Raw genomic sequence first — 21398 nt, 5'->3', positions numbered from 1 at the left:
GGCATACTGGAAGGAATGATCCACTCCCCCAGGTGGCAGGCTGGGGTCAGCTGTCCCTTCATTTAGATGAAATAACCCAAGATGAAGGTCAATGAAAGAACTATGGGAGACTGAAATGTAAATTGGGATCAGGTTCTGGGAGATTAATTTGACAAGAATTTTGGGGTGCTCTTTGGGAACCTGAGGTTTCCTATAAGCATGTAGGGAAGCCACTGGGAGAGGGGCAACACTGAGTCCCAATCTTGAATGGATGGATATATCTTCTCCACATATTAGGCTTCCTCTAGTGGTTCATTGTAAGGATGGATCCCTTGGCCAAAGCAGTTTCAAAATGAAGGATTACATTTAAACTGCAGAGCTGCCTCAATATCTGCAGTAACTGAGCTTTGAGGAGATTCATTCAACTACAGTAATAATGACAATGGTGATGATCATAAAATCATAAATAATATTATTTGCTCTGTGCCATGCAGCATGCAGTGTCTATGCATTTCAGGAGGGTGTTGTCATCATTCCTTCTTACAGCTGAGCATGTGAGGCTCAGAGAATATGTGTGGCTACCCAGAGCCCCTTGACGGGCAGGGCCAGACCCTGGTTCATCACTGTTTTCCTTCTGAATTGAGAACTCTGGGAGTCAAAGGTACCAAAGACACCATGCTGAAAACAAACCACCACTTTTATGAACTTCTCTGGCTTATGAGTATACACTGTGATTTAGGCAGAAATGAAAATGGGATTTGGGTAGAAAAGTAGAGGCTCTTTGAGGTAAGTTAGAACGACCAGACTTGAAAGGGATGAAGATGGTCTACCTGGGTTCTTTGATGTGAACATCAGGGAAGTAGAGACTCTGCAAATCAGGGGACCCGAACCTCAGATGGAGGGATTCTGACATGAACCCAGGCAAGAAGGTACCCTCAACTCTACTCTTCCACCTGCAGACACTGTCCTCACGGCTTGGGCAGTCTGGAGAGCCTCAAGCCCCACAACAGAGCCCAGAGGTAACACTTCCTTCCCCTGTTCAGCTGGAACTCACTCCATTTGTCCATCTCCTTTTCTGAGGATTCTCCTCAGAAATTAGGGCACCCCGCACCTCTAGGAAGGTACAGCAGTATGTCCCAAAGGGACACAGGATAAACTTTATAAAACTTGAGCATCTCAGAACCTCTCAAAATTCTCTGAATATTCCCCTCTGAGCTGCCCTGGCTGGGTAATTAATTTCCTGATAAATAACATGAGGTGTTGGGTTTCAACTTTGGGCAGTATCAACACTCTTACATCCTCAGTTGTATGTGCTATGCTTAATCGCTCAGTCGTGTCCGATTCTTTGTGGCCCCACAGACTGTAGCCCGCCAGGCTCCTCTGTCTATGGGGATTCTCCAGGCAAGAATACCGGAGTGGGTTGCCATGCCCTCCTCCAGGGGATCTCCACTACCCAGGGACTGAACCCAGGTCTTCCACATTGCAGACGATTCTTTACCATCTGAGCCACCAGGAAAGCCCTCAGTTGTATAGAGGGAGGTAAAATCTTCTTAAAAGTTATATAATCATATACCCTAAGGAGAGAAGCTTGGAACATCCCTCTTGCCTGGCTGATGTGTGCCACGATGCAATCGGAATTGAAGCTGTTTGGGATCAGTTCAGTTCAGTCGCTCAGTCATGTCTGACTCCCTGTCCATCACCACCTCCTGGAGCTTACTCAAACTCATGTCCATTGAGTCGATGATGCCATCCAACCATCTCGTCCTCTGTCATCCCCTTCTCCTTCTCTCAGTCTATTTAGGGTGGGTCCCAGCTTTCCACTGGTTCACCTGTTGTCAGGACTTACACTTGGGGAAGCCGCAAACAGGGAAGGTGAGACAGGCTTGGGGGATTGAGAGCCACACCACCACGTCTGCTTGATGGAGGCTTGGAAGACTTGCCCTGGTGCTCTAGGGCCAGGATGGTGAAGAGGACACTTGTGGTTCTTTGTGCTTTTGTCATTCTCTCTCTGCCAGTAGTTACAAAGTCTTACTAAGGTGGAGACTAGTTAACTTTGAGGCCATCATAGCTGCTCACCCCAGTCCTGCCTGGCCCTCTGTGGGGTATTCATGCTGAGCAGGCTGCTCGGCTCCCTATCTCCAAAGCTGCCCACCATGACCCACAGCCAGGCCTCAGCTGATTGGACCAGCAGCGGCCACCTGACTGCAGCTAGACCAATCAGAGTCTTTTTCCCCACCACAGCCTCATAGCCAGGCCTCAACGGGCCTCAGTTGATTGGACCAAGAATGGCCTCCTGACCACAGCTAGACTAATCAAAGTCTCTCTCCTGGAAAATCAGCACTGAAAGTCAGATCAGTTCAGTTCAGTCCCTCAGTCATGTCCAACTCTTTGCGACCCCATGGACTGCAGCACGCCAGGCTTCCCTGTCCATCACCAACTCCCAGAGCCTACTCAAAACTCATGTCCATTGCGTCAGTGATGCCATGCAACCATCTCATCCTCTGTCATCCCTTTCTCCTCCTGCCTTCAATCTTTCCCAGCATCAGGGTCTTTTCCAATGAGTCAGCTCTTCGCATCAGGTGGCCAAAGTATTGGAGCTTCAGCTGAAACTCAGGTACAAAGGTTATTCCAATGAATATTCAGGTAGAGAGGTTATACATGCTCAAGGTTGATGGAGCTCTAAGAAGTCTACATTCCCTCATCCACAATTCAGAAATCCAGAATCTCTGAAAACTGCACGCATTTTTTCTTTTTTTAAACATTTATGGTAGACACAAAAGGCTGCAAAACTAGCCTTGACTGACATGAGGCTGCTGGTAGTATGCAGTAACCCACTTAAACACTGTTCCCTGGCAACCTGGAGGTGTCCATGTGTCTGACTGAGGGGAGCTTCCCAGGACCCCGCTGGGGTATTAAGTAATACATGATTGATATATGGTTGGTATTCTTCTAACAGCTGAAGTGATCTCCCAACCACATCTGACCCCAAAGGATCTGGAAACAGGAGGAGGACTTAATAAAAGAGGCTGTGGACCAAGCCATGAGCCTGCTTGTGGACAAGCTATGAGAAAGTCAGTCTGCAGCAGGGGCAGGAAGACACGGCTCACAAACGCAAGCTGTGCTGAACATGGACAGAAAGTCCTGACATCTCCAGAGACCCTGGCCCCAGAACTTCCTCCTACTCCTGGCCCTGGGGATCTGTGAGACACCCTGCATCTCTGCAACCACTCTTTTTTTTCATTAAGCAATTCTAGCTCCCAGCATGGTCAAGCTGGAGTGAGAGAGCCCTGACCATCGGACCTTCCACCCCGTGGGAGGCTCAGATCCACAGTGGGTCCTGCCATGTCGCAGACAGTGAGCTCGAAAAGCACCTCCACATCTAGACAGGGCCTTTGCCATGGCCTCTGACACTTCAGTGGGCACGTGGCCTGCTGGCCTGGGCAGGGAGGACTAACCTCTTGAAGGTTTCCCCTTCAACGAGATTCCACGGGGAAGGCAGAAAAGGGGTGGGTTTGGCAACAGGCCACCTCACTGGGTTTCTGTCTAAAGGCTTTTCCACTTAGAAATATTTTCTAAGGAGAGTCTTTGTCTTCTTTTGGAGGTGGTATGAATTTGTGGTCCTGAGCCCTCCCTTGGAAAATCTACCTCTGCAAGAATTCCTTTTTTTTTTTCAATAAGAGAAAAAAGAAAAAAAAAATATAGCTTCCCCTTTCTTGAACTGTGCGTCACTCGCCAAGGAATTCCACAGCAATAGCAATGCTATGAATGGGGCAGTCATAATGGGCTTCAGAAGAGCCCAGAGCCCAACCACAGGAATCGTTCCTCTCACGGCTGAGCTAGAATTGTGCCTTTTATAAACGGAGTTGTGAGGGGAACACTTATAATCTGTACTCTCCCCCTACCTTCTGAATTGGCCATTTATTATTTTGCTTTTATCCTTGTGAAACACTCCTTAAAAAAAAAAAGAAAGAAAAAAAAAGCTGGCTTCTGTTTCTATTTGAGAAGGAAATGAAACCAAATATGCAAGAAGACATGACCATTCCACCCCCGAGGGGGATGGGTCAAGCTACCCTGGCAAAGCCCTGAACTTGAGGTCTTTCCTTCAAAGGCAGAGTGCTCACTGCCTTATCACAGAGGGCTGCACTTTCCAGATCAAAGGCAGTGGCATTCTGGCTGTAACTATTCATTGCTTTGGCAGAAACAAAAAGTGAGTGGGTCAACACACAGTCTGAACCCAGCCAGCTTCCCCATATAGCTGCACTTGGAGGCTTCCCTGAAGGGGGCTCTGGGCAGACATCGGCCTCAGCCACTGTGATGATAAGGAACCTAGCGGCTCAGTGATCCAAAAGCGGTTACAAGGAAAACAGAAGTTTAATCTGGACTTGGAGAAATCTATGGAAAAACAGACATTTCAGTGGGATTTCTGCATTGAATAAATGAGGCAGGAAAACTGAAAACTGGAGCGAGAGACCAAGGAAAGAATAACAAGGCCGTGCACATGGCCGAGGGGAAATGAGAGTGAGGCACGTCTATCCAGACCTGACCTCTTCCCTCTCCCAAGATGAGGGAGAGGACAGGCAAGGGACCCGAACCCATTCATCTGGGAGTCTGGGGATGGGGCTGAAGGCGTGGAAATGCGCTGGGAACACAGCAGCCCCTGCCAGCACTCCCTCCCTCCCGAGTAGGGTGTCTGGGATGTCTTGAAGCCTCGAGCATCTTCCTGCATCAGACGGATGCCCAGGCAGAGTTGTGAGGCTCTCGTGAGCCTCGGCCTCCAGCTGCCTGTCTCACTTTGCGGAGTGCGGGTCTTCTTTCTCCCTAGTCCGCAGGGAAAGTGGACAGTATGAAGGCTCCATCCCCCTGGAAGTCTGCTGGTTGGGTGACAGGGCGGCCACAGTCACACAGCTCCCAAAGGTGGTGGTCTTTGTGAAAAAGGAAAACGTCTGAAGGACTTCCCAATGCCTTAAAATGAGCCCATCGCCGGTTGAGTTGACATTCCCTGGGATGGTTTAGAACATCCCATCTCAGCTCGAAGGAAGCTAATGGGTCATGGGTCAGGTTGTTGGGTTAAAAGCTGTAGGTCTGGGTCCACTTTTCCCTGAACCGCCTGGGCCTACCCCCAACACAGCTATGCACACTTGAGTGTGTAACAGAGTGTAGATTTCAGAGGTTCTTCACATGACAGTGAAGAAACCTAAGTCCTGAGACAGGAACCTCATTTTCCTGCAAAATACTACAGAGACTGTGTAAAAATCAGGCCCAGTTGCCTGAGTTCTTACTAAAGCTCCTCACTCGGCATTCATGAACTTTTTTTTCTTACTCGACTACCAGAAGCCAGCTGGTTATTTTCTGAGTCAGCAGCTCCTCTAGAACTGGGGTCAGCTCCCTCCCAGCTCCTTATCAGCTGCCGAAGCTAAGAAATGTCACATAACCTGTAACCTCTCACCTTCCGCATGGCTTGTTTTGCACATTCAATGAGATGATGCATGCAGAGCTAACTTGAGCCTGGCACGTGGTACGCTCCATAAACCATGCTGTCATCATTATAACACACTCTTGCTTTCTGAAGGTGAACAGAATCTTAAGAATGAAAAAACCCTCAAATAGGCCCCGGGATATCCTTGTGGACAATAAACAAACATCACAAATTCTACAGACATGATACTCCACCTAGAATTTTATCAGTCACTGGAAATGCTTGCAATGGCCCAGGGGGCAGAGTCTCTTGATTTGAGAGAAAACTGTAGGAAAGAAAAGATGACCTGTGCTTACTGTCGTCTTCAGCAAGCTATAAACTGTCCTCGAACAAAACAAAAACAAACACAGATACAGTGAACAGAGTAGTGGTTACCAGCAGGGAAGGGGGGTAGGGGGAAGGTCAAGAGGGTCAACTGTATGGTGACAGATGGAAATTTAACTTCTCGTGAGGAGCACACTGTAGCGTATACATGAGTGAAAAATATAGTGTTGCATATGTGACATTCACATAATGTTATAAACCAATGTTACTTCAGTTAAAGAAAAAAAAAAACTTCTTCCCAACACTCCAGTCAAGGAGTAAGAGCCAGCTCAAGATGAACCAAATAAAGATTGCAAGAAAGCATCACCACTGGGAAGAGAAACAGCAGACACACAAACCCGCTGTCCTGCCCCTGCAGAGCTGCGTTCTTAGGGTCGGCCGGCACCTGGCAGCGCAGGGCACTGGACGGCAGGCTGCCAGCACCCCCGGGCAGGAGAGATCAGGTCCGTTGCCTGCCTCACGGCTGTGTTTGGGAAATCTCACCGAGCTGGGTCATCCAAGTTCAACCCACGGCTCAAGAAGTGGGTCCACAGCTGAGTCGGGCAGGACTGGGTGGATTTTGGGGGTGGGGATGCCTGTGGGTTCTCCTAGGAGGTGTTTACGGCGCTGGGGGAGAGGAGAGGGAAGCTCCGCTGAAAGGATGTGCCATGTGCCTTTACCGTCAACCACCACTGCGGTGAGCAGGCCCTTCTTCTTGCTGCTCAGCCGGTCGTGCGTCTGGCACTGCTGGTCACGGAAGCTGGGCAGGCCCTTGGGACAGGGCAGGTTCTCGCAGACTGTGTGCTCCACACTGGCGCCCAGGCAGTGCGTGCCTCCTGGTCCTGGGCTAGAAGGAAGAGAAGGGCTCACGTTAACCAGACAGGCCGCAGAAACAGCATGGGAGCTCACGGGTGGCTTCTCTTTCCAGGAGGGGGAGGGGCATGCAGGGTTTCCAAAGCAACACCCCCTCTCCTCTTCCACACCATCTCTCAGCAATCCCAGCCCCACAATGACGACATGTTAAGTAAGCCATGAGAAAAATGCATCCAAGAACTGTAAATCAAGGTCATCTGGAAATAGGATACGGGATGGATCAGTTCAGCAAGATCCCAGAATTGTCTTTCATCTGAACTTAAAACTTGACCATCTGTAACACTGAAAACCCCAAGGGGAATTTTTGGCGTGTGTGGGTTTTTTGGGGTTTTTTCTTCTACAGAATGAAGACGTTTAAATGGCTGCTAGCTATACTTCAGAGGTTTCACTAAGTTATACTAAGTTTCACATGGAGCAAATAAACAGCTCTCATTTACTCCATAATGAAAAGAATCAGAACTATTAATTCACTGGTTCATGGGCTCTGGGTAGAGACCAGCCAGATCCCAGCTCTGCATCCTTTACCAGACAAACGTGAGACCACACATGCTCAAGATTGCAGTCTTGGTTCCTCGATGCTCTGTGCTGAAACTGGGATTTTAACCAGTTCTGCAGACCCAGATGTGTCCTGGGGCCATGTCTACACACGGGAAGGGCACTGGGGAGCAGCAGGACCCTGAAGCTGGCCCCGCCCAGCTCTTCTGCAAGGCTCTGGTGTCCTCATAGGACTCTGACGGGGGCCACCTCAATGGTGCTCTTCACTTCCACAATGCCAAGAACATCATGATGGGGTGAGACTGCCTCCCCCATTCCCTGGGCACATTTTTTACTGAAATCCAGCACGAATCACAGCTGCTCTGCTCAATGACTTTTCACAAACTGTAAAGTCCTGTTAGCAAGGTGACATTCTGACACCCTAACCATTTCATTTTGAGTACTTCTTTCCCTCTCTTTGCCATTTCTTGTCTTCACACTGTAAGACCACCCTATGATCACCGCCTTATAGAAGAGATATGACAGTGGAAGACGGCAAAAGTCTTCAGGCTTTTGTGCCACAATAATCTACACCAGGAATCCACAAACTTTCTTGTAAAGGGCCAGACAGTCAATTTTTCTGGATTTATGGGCCATGCAAGTACTCAACTCTGCCACTATAGCACCAAAGACAATGTATAAACAAAAGGGTGTGGCTGTGTGCCAATAAAACTTTATTTACAAAACCCAGTGGTGGGCTAGACTTGGCCCATAGGCCATAGCTAGCCAGCCCATGGTCTACATAAACATGTTTGAGGAAACACCTGCAATAGGAGGAAAGGTGTGTTCATTCCTCCATGCCCACCTCAAACACACCAGACAACATCTCTCTTGCCCTAAAGTGGAGGCAGCCTTGAGAGATGACATATGCTAATGATTCCACAAAGGCTCTGAGTTCTGATCTCAAAGGCCAGACAAGACCTTGCACTTCTTCAGGCTGATCCCCAGCACAGAGAAACTTTTCAACAGGGAACAGTAAAACCTCTCTAAGGCTTATGAAATCTGAGAAGAGAGGGATCCTTTGTTCTTCTTTCCGCCCAGAGTACCAGGGAGGCAGCTAGAGCTCAGGAAAAATGACTACATGACATGTTTAGGTAGATGGAGCCTCAGACCACCTCCCCAGCAGCCCCAGGCTGAAGTGTGTATAGATGAATGTATTTCTGTGCCACAAACCATGGTGTGGAAGGAACAGAGAGGGGCTTGCCCTGATGAACCATGTGGACCTACAGGAAGGACATCTTGTCTGCAACAGGTGAGCTGCACATCCCACGGCTGGGACCAGAAGGCAGAGATGCTCTCGGGTAAGAAGTTGTGGGTTGAACTGTGTTCTTTCTGAAATTCATGTGCTGCAGTCTTAACCCTCAGAGCATCAGAATACTTGAAAATAGGATCACTGCAGACATAATTAGTTAAGATGTGATCATACCAGAGTAGATTAAGTTCCTAATTCAGTACTACTGGTATTATTATCAAAAGGGGGCAATCTGAAGACAGACACCCACAAGGAGAATGCCATGTGAAGATGAAGACGGAGATCAGGGTGATGTCTCTACACTCTATGGAATGCCAAAGAGTGCCAGTAAACCACCAGATTCTCCCTTACTACCCTCAGAAGGAGCCAAGTCTTCCATACCTTGATCTTGGACTTCTAGCCTTCAGAACTGGGAAGATAAATCTCTGTTACTTATGCATGCCACCAGTTAGAGGGTTGTTACAGCAGCCCTAGAGATGAATAAACCAGACATCACAGTAACCAGGTGCATCCTCAACCGAACTTAGATGCAAACTCAGGAAAAACGGGGCAAAAACTCTTGAAGTGATTAGGAATCCAACATGGACTAGAATGGAGTTAAGAAACATAAATTAGGTTGACTGCTGAAAAAAAAATAAAAGAAGGTACATTTTTTATATACCTTCCTTAGGGTGTGGACCAAGAATTGCACATGTCATGTAATTAACTTCTGGAATTGTAATTAAGCGTCACTTTATTTTTCTCCATCAGCTGATTTTTCCAGATTTATGTCTAACTGACCCTCATATACGAACTACCTTTATACCTCACAGCAGGTAGGTGGAGACATCAGATGTGACAGAAGAGAGCTCCTGGATCCTGCAGCAAGCGGGCCTGGGAGGGGGCAGCCCATGTGATACCACATGTGCCTTAGAGGGTTTCCCTCTGGAATTCTCTTTATCTTGTTTCTTCTCCATATCTGATCTTCTCTTACAGGGAAGTCTGCTTTCAGCTCCCACCTGGCTCACTGCGCCCCATCTTCCCCACTCCCCCATCCCTAACTCGTTAGGTCCATACCATTTCTGTCCTTTATTGTGCCCATCTTTGCATGAAAAGTTCCCTTGGTATCTCTAATTTTCCTGAAGAGATCTCTAGTCTTTCCCATTCTATTGTTTTCCTCTATTTCTTTGCATTAATCACTGTATGCATGTCAAGAAGCAACAGTTAGAACTGGACATGGAACAACAGACTGGTTCCAAACTGGGAAGGGAGTACATCAATGCTATATATTGTCACTCTGCTTATTTAACTTATATGCAGAGCACATCATGCAGAATGCTGGGCTGGATGAAGCATAAGCTGGGATCAAGATTTTTGGGGGAAATATCAATAACCTCAGGCATGCAAATGACACCATCCTTAGGGCAGAAAATGAAGAAGAACTAAAGAGCCTCTTGATGAAGGTGAAAGAGGAGAGTGAAAAAGCTGGCTTAAAATTCAACACTCAAAAAATGAAGATCATGGCATCCAATCCCATCACTTCATGGCAAATAGATGGGGAAACAATGGAAACAGTGACAGATTTTATTTTCTTAGGCTCCAAAATCACTGCAGCCATGAAATTAAAAGACGCTTGCTCCTTGGAAGAAAAGCTATGGGAAACCTAGAAGTGAAAGTGAAAGTCGCTCAGTTGTGTCTGACTCTTGGAGACCCCATGGACTATACAATTCATGGAATTCTCCAGGCCAGAATACTGAAGTGGGTAGCCTTCCCCTTCTCCAGGGGATCTTCCCAACCCAGGGATTGAACCCAGGTCTCCTGCAGGTGGATTCTTTACCAGCTGAGCCAGAGGGAAGCCCTAGACAAACCTAGACAGTGTATTTAAAAGCAGAGACATTACTTTGCTGACAACGGTCCATCTAATCAAAGCTATGGTTTTTGCAGTCATGTATGGATGTGAGAGTTGGACCATAATCAAGGCTGAGCACTGAAGAATTGATGCTTTTGAACTGTGGTATTGGAGAAGACTCTTAAGAATCCCTTTGATTACAAGGAGATCCAACCAGTACATCCTAAAGGAAATCAGTCCTGAATATTCATTGGAAGGACTGATGCTGAAGCTGTAGCTCCGATACTTTGGCCACCTGATGTGAAGAGCTGACTCATTAGAAAAGACCCTGATGCTGGGAAAGATCGAAGGCAGGAAGAGAAAAGGACAACAGAGGATGAGATGGCTGGATGGCATCACTGACTCACTGGACATGAGCTTGAGCAAGCTCTGAGAGATGCTGAAGGACAGGGATGCCTGGCATGCTGCAGTACGTGGGGCTGCAAAGAGTCAGACGTGACTAAGCAACTGAACAACAATGCACTAGAGGAGGGACAGGCTTTGTCTCTGCCTCTGGTATGTGATCTCTCCCAGCAGGCTCCTATTGGCCCATGATGCCCATCTTCCTCTAGGCAGCTTCCAAGCGCACCACACTTTGGGAAAATTCTCAGTCTGGTATCACATGTAGTCTCACCTTTGGACAGTTTTCTCTGACATCCTTAAGTATGACTTTCCAGAGAGTTCTACCAGTGCAGCACCTCTGCAAACCTCTCCCTCATCCAGTGGGCCCTGGGTGTACACTCTCCAACAGGTCCAAGGAATCTCAGCCTTGGGTGTGTGTGTGAGGTGGGCACCCTCATCCATCCTTGTTCTGCCCTTGGGTGCCCTGCCTCAAACCTGAAGATAGAGGCTGCTTCCTGTATCTACTCTTTCTGTTTTAGAGTTCTTTACCCCTTAGCAGCTAATTCCCCTATACTCCAACCACCTCTTATAGTTAATGCGGTTTTACATTAAGCTTTTCCTGTTCAAAAAATGACTAAGAGATTTGTTTTTTTCAGTTTTCCTTTTGGTCACCATTTTGAACAACATGGGAAAAGGAAGAAGCAATCCACAAGCAGCATGACTTGCTACCCACATCATCCGAGTTTTGGTGTGTTGATCTGTGGCAAGACTCTGCACTCAGCTGACTCACTCTTTCAGATGGTGCCAATAATACAGGCCATCCGAGTGTCACTGTGACACCAGTGAGGGCCTCCTGGGTACACTGTGGTGCTGAGACCACAGAAGGAGGCCCGCTATACATGCCAAGAAGAAGAGGCAGGAGAATCTTTGTGGAGGGAGGGCATGTCTGATGAGAAGGTCCACAAGGAGATTATGAACAGAAGTTCTGGGGGAGGACTTGAAGGAGGGACCAGCTTCACCAAGGAAGTCATGCAGCTGAGTGGACCACATTTGAGCTGCATGGACACAGGGCCTTCAGGAGATGCTGGAGTGGACCTGTAACCACAGGCAGGAGGGATAACCCTCCCAAAGTCTGAGAAGCAGAGGCCTGGGGTTCTCCTTTACCCCGAGTCATGCAATGTAGATCAAAGAAAAAGCACCGAGGAAGGCTAAAACAATAGAAAGCAAGCTGGACATGGCTAAAATGGAGGATGGCTAACACGGTCAGATTTGTGGTAGAATAGTTGTCTGTCCTCAGTCTTTCCCACAGGGGCTAGAAGGGCCAGAAGGCTCCATGAAGACTCATGTAAATGGAAGGGGAGGCAGCAGCACATTGAAATCTCATCCTTGAGGACATAGGTAAGGCCAGAGGCACTTTCACATCAACTGTGATCACATGCTAATATGCCGGAGGGCACACCCTCTGCCCACTCTTGATACTACCTAGTTAAGTTGGCAGAAAGAATCAGATAGGGTGTTCTGACTGCATCCTTCAGATGAGGAAACTGAAGCTCCAATGTATTCAACAACTTCTCAGCAGGGAAGTAGGCGGTAGAGATAAGAAAGTGTGACTCACAAGCACTCCTGGTGGCAGCAGGAGCAGACTGGGGAAGGGGGCCACCCACTGGCTGTTGTGGGGCCAGGAAAGCCAGCCTGACTCACTGAGACAGGCTTTAGGCGTGTGATGGATTTTCAAGATGATTCTCCAATATCAATCCCCAATTTCTATTTGTACTCTATCAGGACTTTACAAACATGAACAAAGTAGAAATTCAGACATAAACTCAAACGACTGGAACAGGGAGGTCACAGGAATGGATATCCAAGTGGCAATTATAGACACACGCAGATGCTCAGCCTGACTGCTCACGAAGGAGACGCACAGGACAACCTCGCTGACACACAGCTACACACCGACAGAATGGAGAACACTGGGGAGGCCACCACTGCTCAGGGCAGGGGGACAGCACAGCCACTCTGCAAACCAGGCCCTCAGCCACTCACACATGCGCAAAAGGTCAATGGACCTGCACACGCACCCAGCACACGCGTTCCACCACGGCGAGTGGGGCTGTGCTGGGAGCCACACACTCGGGTAGACGCCTGTTCTGCACATTACACCATCAGAAAGGCGTTTAAAACAGGGTGAAGCACAAGGTAGAGACGCCTTGGGGGAGAAACCGAAAAGCAGAGAGAAAGTCCTTCCGAGCTCCTGTGAGGGGATGCCGGCTCCTGCCAGGTGGGTCCCGAGGGCCTCGGGTGGACCCAGTGCAGAGCAAGGAAGGCCGAAGGGCTGCTCAGAGTCACAGGGGGCAGGTCTGCCCTTTCCTTGAGTGACAGGCAGCATTCAAGTGGAAGAAAAAGCAAGCAGCAGCTGAGCGGAGGCATGTTTTGGTTTTCTGCTCTGCTCGACCGAATGAAGGTAGATGAGAAGATAAAGTCACCACAGTGGCTGACACCCACTTGCCACCCAGAGACAAAGCGGCGTCATCAGTTTCACCTCCTGGTCTTGCACCAAAAGCTCTGAGGAGTGTGCAAGGTAGGGTTTCAAAGTGCCACAGGGCTGCCAACGCCCCCGGCCCAGGGCAGCTGCGGTCCTAGTGTTAAGGCTGCGTCTGAAAGGTGCCAAGTAACACATGTAATTTTGGCTCAAGTGAATAAAACTGGGACTTTTAAAAACTGTCGCTGTGAACACCAGGTATGTTAAAAGCACACGTACAGGGGTTTCACTGTGGAAGCAAAAAGCCATTACAGGCACATAACTGCACCCCTTCTGGGTCTTAGGAGGCAGGCTGTTTTCCGTTCTGATGCTCGGGGGTGGATGCTGCATGGTGAACCCTGACGCACCCCTGCTTCTAAGATCCACTCACATCCTTGTCCTTTTCGTGCAGAGCCGGCTCTTCACACAAGATCAGTGGAGGCTTTTCTCTTTATGCTACTCCTCAGCCCTCCCCCAACACAAGCCTCTTAATGGGGTACCAGAATCGCATCAGAGATGAGCTCTCTGCCTCACAGTCTTGGCACTAACAGCGACACAAATTGAGGCACGAAAGGACAAGCTTAGGAAGCTGGATGAAAACCACAGATGGTCCCCAAAGCCTTGATGTCAGCTGGCAAGAAATAAAAATTCCAATAGCTGTAAAGACCAAGACTTAGAGAAAAAATGGGGGGACTCTCTTGCCAGTATTTTGGACAGTGAATAAACCAGCTGCGGAAGATGGGAAAGGTGCCAGGAATATGAAGTGAAGGGGGTGGGGAGAGGGTGGTGGGAGCACTCCAAGTCTGAGATGCACATAGCAATGAGATTTGGACATCCTTGGGAGCTCTCAAGGCAGTGAGCGTGGTGATTTAAGGAGTGAGCCGGGGAGAGGACGCTGTTTTGGTCAGAGCTTGGCTCAGGGCCGCCATCAGCTGTGCTTTGTAACAATCACCACCTCAGGCCATTCTGCAAAAACACGCTGACAGCTGCTGCCTGGACTTGAGCAAACCCTCGCTGTTCCTGCCTCTCTCGGGAAGCACCCAGGACTGCTGCGAAGCCGTCCCTGAGGCCGGTCCCTTCCCCTCCCGTTCACCTGGATGGCTCTACGAAGGTGGGAAACTCTGTAGAAAACTCCAGAGGACAAAGAGCCTGTCCCCTGTGCTCAGAACAGGAGATGGAGCCACACTGTTATTGTGAAGGGCCGAGCTGACTACCAAGGCGTAACTATCATAGGAGCAAAAACATATTGTTTCTCTCACTTGGAATAAACAAGGCTGGAGTATGTTTGGAGCTTGCTCTCGAGAGGGCTCTGAGCACCTCAGCTGTGACACTGCATCACTGGGAGGGCAGGCTGGAAGGAGATGGCCCCTGGGTGCAGGGACACCTGGACCCCACTCCTGGCTGTTCACAGCCCGTGGGCCTCCGTGACGCGAGGCGGCACAAGGGAAGGGGCCTTCCTGGTGATCCTCTTTTCTGGCTAATGATTCACAATAACCCTTGTGTTTGGGGGGAAGACAAAATTAGGTGTGTGCTTTGCAGTATGAGAAGATCGAACAGCCACTTCTCAGCAAGCACGCACCCGGACAGTAAGGTGCTCAAAGCACACGTTAGGGAGGGCTGGTCTGCTGCGGGCACACGAGGATGGGGCTCCACAGCTCAAAGGCCAGCGGGGGAGGGCGCAGGGAAACAAGGGAGCAAATGCATATGAGTCATTATACATCGTGATACCTGTAAAGTGAGGGGAGGATACGGAGGGAGCATGCAGAGCAGGCACCCGCCTCCAGCACGGTGGTCAGGGAAGGAGGCCCAGGCAAGAGAAGATGCAAGGAGGGCAGAGGGAGCCGGGAGGAGGGAAGGGGCACTGACTGAGCGGTGGGGGTCGGGGCTGGTGTCTGAGCACAGAAAGGAGGGCTGAATAGGGAGGCACCTTCTACAAAGACAAACCTGCCCAGAGTCTACAGATGCAATCTTATCTGGGAAAAGGGTCTTGATGGGTGTCATCAGCATCGCTGAATCACGAGATCGCCCTGGCTTAGTGTGGGCCTAAACCCAATGGCCAGTGTCCTGGGAAGAGAAGAGGAGGTGAAGAGACGCAGAGAGAAGACGCCTCTGTGAAGGCAGAGGTGCAGCAGTGTGTTTACAGGGCAGAGAAGGCTGGCAGCTGCCAGGGGAGGCGTAGGGTGGGCGAGGGGCCAGCGATGGCTTTTCCTTCAGACTTTCAAGAAGGAATCAACCCTGTTGACACTTTGATTTTAAACTCCTGGCTTCCAGAACTCGGAGAGGATGAATTTGTGTTGTTTTCAGACACCAAGTGTTGGTGCTTTATTATGGCAGCCACAGGAAATAATACCGGGGCCACGGTGAAGAGCACGGATTTCATTCTGAGTGCACTGCGGAGTGACCAGGAGGGCTGAAGCAAGAAGAGATTGTAATTGGCTTTACAAGAGAGGGGATGTCTCTGGCTTTCTGTGGAGAATGAGTCTGGGGACGGGGAGCACAGGGGAAACAGGGAGGCTGATGCTGATGGTTTGAAAAGACCCTGAAACATTGCTGCTGGGTCCAAACCTGACCTGCCACTGTAGGTTGTGTGACCTGGAGCAAGTCACTTAACTTCCATACAATTCAGTGTTATTTAATACGTACAACGGGGATTAAAACAAGAATGCCTCTCCCTTATGGCAGCTTTAGGTGATTTACTACATGTGGCAAGTCACCTAACTTCCATAAGATTCAGTTTTTAACATGTACAATGGGGATAAAAAAAGAATGCCTCTCTCTTACGGCAGCTTTAGGTGATTTACTACGTGCAAATGCCTAGAAGGGAAGCTGGCACCTGGTGAGAGCCCGTGTGCCCTGTTCTTATCACAATCAGATGCGGAGGAGGAAGGGAAGGGACAAGGGGACACACATCGACTTCGGGGCTTTGAACTCAAGTTATGCAACAGCTGGTGGTGCTATTTACTGAGGGGGACGTGGGCTGGGAGGGGAACTAGGGGGAAGTGAGAAGGAAGTTTAGGAAGGGAGTTAGGTTTGAGGTGTCCAGGAGAAAAACCAAGGGACTGTGGTTGGTGGGACTAAGATAAAAACAGGGCACAAAGGGGCCCTCATCAGATGCCAGCTTCCCTGGACACTTGGGGGCAACACAAAATGCCCCTGGAGTGTCCCAGAGCAGAGAAAGCATCGGGGGTGGGGACAAAGCATGTGGGCACCTTAGCCAACATCATCTTCACAAAATACAAAATCTAGTCCCATGAAAGTTGTGCCTAACACAATTAATCAGCATTAATAACATCTTGGGCTTCCAGGTGGCGCTAGTGGTAAAGAATTTGCCTGCCAATGCAGGAGACTTAAGATATACAGGTTCAGTCCCTGGGGTAGGAAGATCTGGAGGAGGGCACGGTAACCCACTCCAGTATTCTTGCCTGGAGAATCCCATGGACAGAGGAGCTTTGCGGGCTACAGTCCATGGGGTCACAAATAGTTGGAATGACTAAAGCAACTTAGCATGCATGCTCGAAATAGCATCTTATTCTTGCAACAGAGCCTTCACCTAAATTCAATTGTATTGTTGGGGCATACAGTCCTTTCCGAGGTATTTAAAGAGTCAGATACTCCTCTACTATGATATTTATTTGGTGTCACCTGACCTGAGATGAAGTATGTAATGTGCCAAAGGACAGCAGTCTTTGATCAGGGCACCTGAGCTCCAGTCAGAAACATGGGACAACCATGACAGCCACAGCCTTTGCAAATTGTGCTCTGCAGTTGACAAAGCCTTTCCTTCTCTGAGCCTCAAAATAGCAAGGTAGGAGGCAGGGTATGTGGTCGTGCCCCTGTTTTTCTCTTAGTGCTAACATCAAGAGGGGTCATGAATTAAACACAGACCATGTGCTCCATGTGGATCCCCATGGATTGTTCCAATTTTTAGATAAATAAGCCAGTAACAGTCACATGTTGCTATGAAAAGTGGCCCTGGGATTTGAAGTCTAGCTCCTCTTACTGTACCTACTATACCTACTATACTCTACTTCCTCTCATGGAGGAAACTGAGAAGCAGAGAAAGAAGGATCCGCCTTGAGGTCACAGGACCAATAACCAACCAAACCAGGCCCAAATCTCCATACCATGATTCCAAACCCAGAGCTCTCTTCTTCTGGGCCAGAGGTGGAACTATTTTAACATCATCACAGAGCAACGGAAAAACAGAAACCAGTATTAATTTCTCACCACTTAGCTAAATACCTCTTCTAATCATCTACCCACCTATGATGGCTAATTTTACATAACAACTTGACTGGCCATAGGGTGCCAAGATTGAAAACTATTCCTGGGAGTGTCTGTGAGTGTATTTCTGGGTGAGATGCGCATTTGGATCGGTGGATTCCTAGAGCAGATGCCCTCTCCAGTGTGGGTGGGCATCTCCCAGCCAACTGAGGGCCTGATGAGAACAAAAGCCCTCACTGAGCTGGTATGTTTATGCTCATCTTCTCCTGCCCCTGGAGTGATATTTACACATGTGCTCCCTGGTTCTCTGGCCTTCATACTGAATTACACCTGGGCCTCCAGCTTGCAGGTGGCAGATCAAGGGATTTGGCAGCCTCCAGGACCATGTGAGCTGATAATAAATCATATATATATGGCTATGGGTTCTGCCTCTCTGGAAAATCGTAACATACCACCTATGCTTTTAATTAAGAACTCACTTCTAAAAGTTTAAATACCCACCTACCACGCATCAGGTACTCTGCTAGGTGCTGGAAGGAGAAGTTTTAATAAGACACAGTACGTAATGCCAATTCTTATGGCGCTACCAGAGAGTACAGCGTTCTCGGCATTGCCTCAACTGTGAGCACAAGTTTTCCTTTAATCCAGAGGTTTTCAGCCTTGCCTGGACATTGGAATCACCTGGAGAGATTCACACATCTGATTCCTTGGCCCCACCTCCAGACGTTGTGATTTGATTGGTCTGGGATATACCTTGGGTGTCAGAATTTTTAAATACAAGAAGGGTTTGCTAATCACTCATTACTGTGATTTAACTGATGATATAAACCATTTCCTTTTAGTCATAATTTATAACTTTCTCATTTTCAAAATTAATGTGATGTAGTTAATGGCACACAAGATATAAAACAGATTATTTAAAGAAACATTAAAAGTTGGAAATTTCAAGAGAAGAAACATGCCAAACCTATGATAAAGGAATTGCCACAATTGAGGATAAGATCTAGCCCTGTTTTTCAGAGCAAATGTATAGAGGTGAACAAGGGTTATCATAGGTGAACAAAGTGTCATCATAGTCAATAAAAGGAAGCCTATGAAGGAAAAAAAAAAAAAACAAAAAACAACAACCCAAAATGTTATCTTCTGTCAGCTCTAACAGGACAGGTAAAAGATATTTGGATACACAAGAGCAGAACCCACAAAGGCTCTGTGACTTTTCAACAGCCAGGCTGCTCCCAGTTCAGCTCTTAGCCAATTTGAAAATCAGCCCTGTTTTCCCGAAGGTCTGCCGGCTTCCCTGGGATGACCCTCATCTAAGGCAGCCACGAAGCAGGCCAGGAGGGATTGTCATCCAGCTGTCTCGGGAAACGGTTCTGCCACGGCCCACGCAAGGGAGACGAGCCAGCTCCCCACAGGACTCACTGCCTCCCTGTCACAGAGAGAGCTCTGCTGAGCTGAGATGCCATTTGCGGTACACCCGCAAAGGCCTGGCGCCCGGGACCTTTGGTTCGAGTTCACTCTTCTTCAGCTCAAAGCCTCAGTGGGAGACAGACGCTGCTCTGCTAAGGCAGCGGGAGCTGCGGTTTGCACACCCTGCTCCAGGCACCCTGGAGAAGGCTGGCGGGGGACTTACGGAGGGTTGTCACATTTCCTCTGCCGGAAGCGGGCTCCCGTCCCACACGTTCGGCTGCACATGCTCCAGGCGCCCCAGGGGCTCCAGTCTCCGTCCACGTGCTCCGGGATGGGTGTCTTGCTCACGCACTCCCCCGCGCGGCACCACTGAAACACAGCAGGGCGGCAAAGCTGCTCACTGACGGATGACCCAGATCCACTCCAGGCGAGAAAACACCATGCCCCCAAAGCCCCCAATTTTCATAATTTACACAAAAGCAGACTATTTCGGGGTGTGTATGTTTGCTAACTTTGGTAACATTCCTTCCGTATCCAACCTGACATTTCTAAGGCTCTGGGGTTAGGATTTTGCCCTACATGACATGATGTATCCGGTGTAGGTTCTCAAAACTCCCAGAAGAAAAGGATGAATGCACATGGCTCACAGAGAGACTTCACCTTCTGTAAACTGTTTAGTGTGAGTCTTTCTGGAAGGCAGTATTTCCTGGCTATGTAGTTCTGAACTTCAGATTTGGGACTGGTGCTGGGAGATGACACAGCTAGGGCCATGTGGGAGAACCATGGCTCTTTCTGAGGATAAGGGAAAGCCAATCCTCGAAAATAATTTCCCAAAGTGTGCAGCACAACCCCGGGGGCACAAGATGTGATTAAATAGTCGTGATCATAGCCCCTCTCTCAGTTCTTACAGTAAGACTAAAGAGAAAGCCTCAGACTGTGGTGGCCGGCCCTGACCACCTCTAACACTTCAGTCTCTCCTGTTAAAGAAGATCAGTGTGAGGGCTGGTGCACTTCACCTCTAGCACCGTTCTCATTAAAATCATCTTATGACAGCGATTTGTGCATGCCAAGTAATCCTGTTTTTCCATTTATGGTCTGCTGATATAAACATTTTAAGTAAATTCACTCATGTAACAAAAGGAGTTAATTTAATAAAAGTATTGAGTAAATGATTCTTGTATAAGAGGAAAGGAGAGAGGTGAATGTGTCCCTCCATGCCTGAAGTGGGCTCCAAGGCATTTCTAGGGTGGCCCAGGGCATGTCAGGGGCTCCTGAGTGCACTTTCCAAAAGAGGTGCCAATGTGCAGAGGACATGGGACTGGCTGCCTGCTATGGGCAGTGGGAAGCAGGGTTACCTTGTCTGCCCCACACTCTGTGCCATCCAGGGGAGGGTCCAGTTTGGTCTTGCAGGACGTATCTCCTTCCACCAGGCACCACAGTCCAGCGCACATCAGATGCTGCTGACAAGGGAAGGAACGTGACTGCCCAGAACTTTGCACTCAGGTCACAGCAGGGCCAGAGGCGGGGCCCCCTGACCGATTTGGATTTGGGATATGAAACATGAGGGGAGGAGGAAAGGTCATGAATCTGCATGTCAAAAAAATAGATGCTTCATTTCAACTGGATCATTTAGCTCGACAAAATTCCATGCATTTACTCCTAGGAGGGTGGGTCTCATGGGGGTTGAGCTCAGCAGTTCCTGAACTAGCTATTGAGGGCCTAGGAGGTGTCTGGCACAGGCTGGAGTCTGGAAGCTCTTAACAAGTAGACACATTCAATGTAGGAAGGTATTAATACAAGGCAGACTCCCACACGTCACGCAGAGCACACGGGAAAAGAACTGCAGCAAGCAAGCCTCCTCAGGGCGGGCTGGCTTTGGAGCTGAGGCTGGTGCAGCAGCTGTGTGACCTCAGGAGACAGAGTCCAGCAGGCGATGTAGGCTCAGGGCCACCCTGGGCTTAAAGAGGCAAGCTTCAGTCCTCCCCAAGGTCACCTGCTTTCTAGCTCAGCTGAGCCATGTGTGATTTCTTATAGTATTGCACCTACAGAAATTTCTTACCATCCATGAATATACAATGAAAATAATTCTGCTGAAACAGGAACAGGCATTTAAAAACACAGACTCCCATTTGTATTAATGGGAAACTCAGACACGAGAAAGTGCTCAGAAGGAGACAATGTACCAAAATTACTGAAGCAGGCGTAGGCCAGTGTCCTCCCCATATGCCTTGGCCTCCCCTGCAGGACAATGTCTGTAGGACCTGCTGTCTCCCTGACTTCCCTGTTGTTAGGAGTTGTCCTCTGGCCAGGGAGCAACCTAGACCACAAGGGACGGAGGACACCCATCTCCTGGGTGAGAGGCTCCGAGGGTCCCAGGGGTGGCCTGTTGTCCACACATAGTGCACCTTGCCTGATTCCCCCCTCACTTCCCTGCACCCTCAAGGGCTTCCTGTGATCACTTCCCAGATAAACTCCTTGCACCCAAACCCTCGCCCTGTGGTCTGAAAATTGAGAACAGATGTACTGAAGGCTCTTGAAAGACACAGTACTTCCATGATGTCAGAGCCAATCAGGGCGACAAGGTCTGCGGGGAGTGGGAGAAGTCCCCTTCAGGGACCTG

At 48.9% G+C, this 21398-nt stretch overlaps 1 protein-coding gene across 1 annotated transcript in view; it reads right to left on the bottom strand.

Moving 5' to 3' along the window:
* Nucleotides 1–21398, bottom strand: part of ADAMTS17 (ADAM metallopeptidase with thrombospondin type 1 motif 17) — a 392337-nt gene that overhangs the window by 123994 nt on the left and 246945 nt on the right. Inside the window, exons 11-13 of the mRNA XM_061159720.1 lie at nucleotides 20134–20235; nucleotides 19002–19147; nucleotides 6439–6605 (exon numbers count right to left, since the gene is read on the bottom strand). Coding sequence (XP_061015703.1) covers nucleotides 6439–6605; nucleotides 19002–19147; nucleotides 20134–20235 — 415 coding nt within the window. The remainder of the gene's footprint in view (nucleotides 1–6438; nucleotides 6606–19001; nucleotides 19148–20133; nucleotides 20236–21398) is intronic.

This window comes from Dama dama, chromosome 13 (assembly GCF_033118175.1).
Source record: "Dama dama isolate Ldn47 chromosome 13, ASM3311817v1, whole genome shotgun sequence".
Lineage (NCBI taxonomy): Eukaryota > Metazoa > Chordata > Mammalia > Artiodactyla > Cervidae > Dama > Dama dama.
This window is presented reverse-complemented; position numbering and strand designations above follow the sequence as displayed.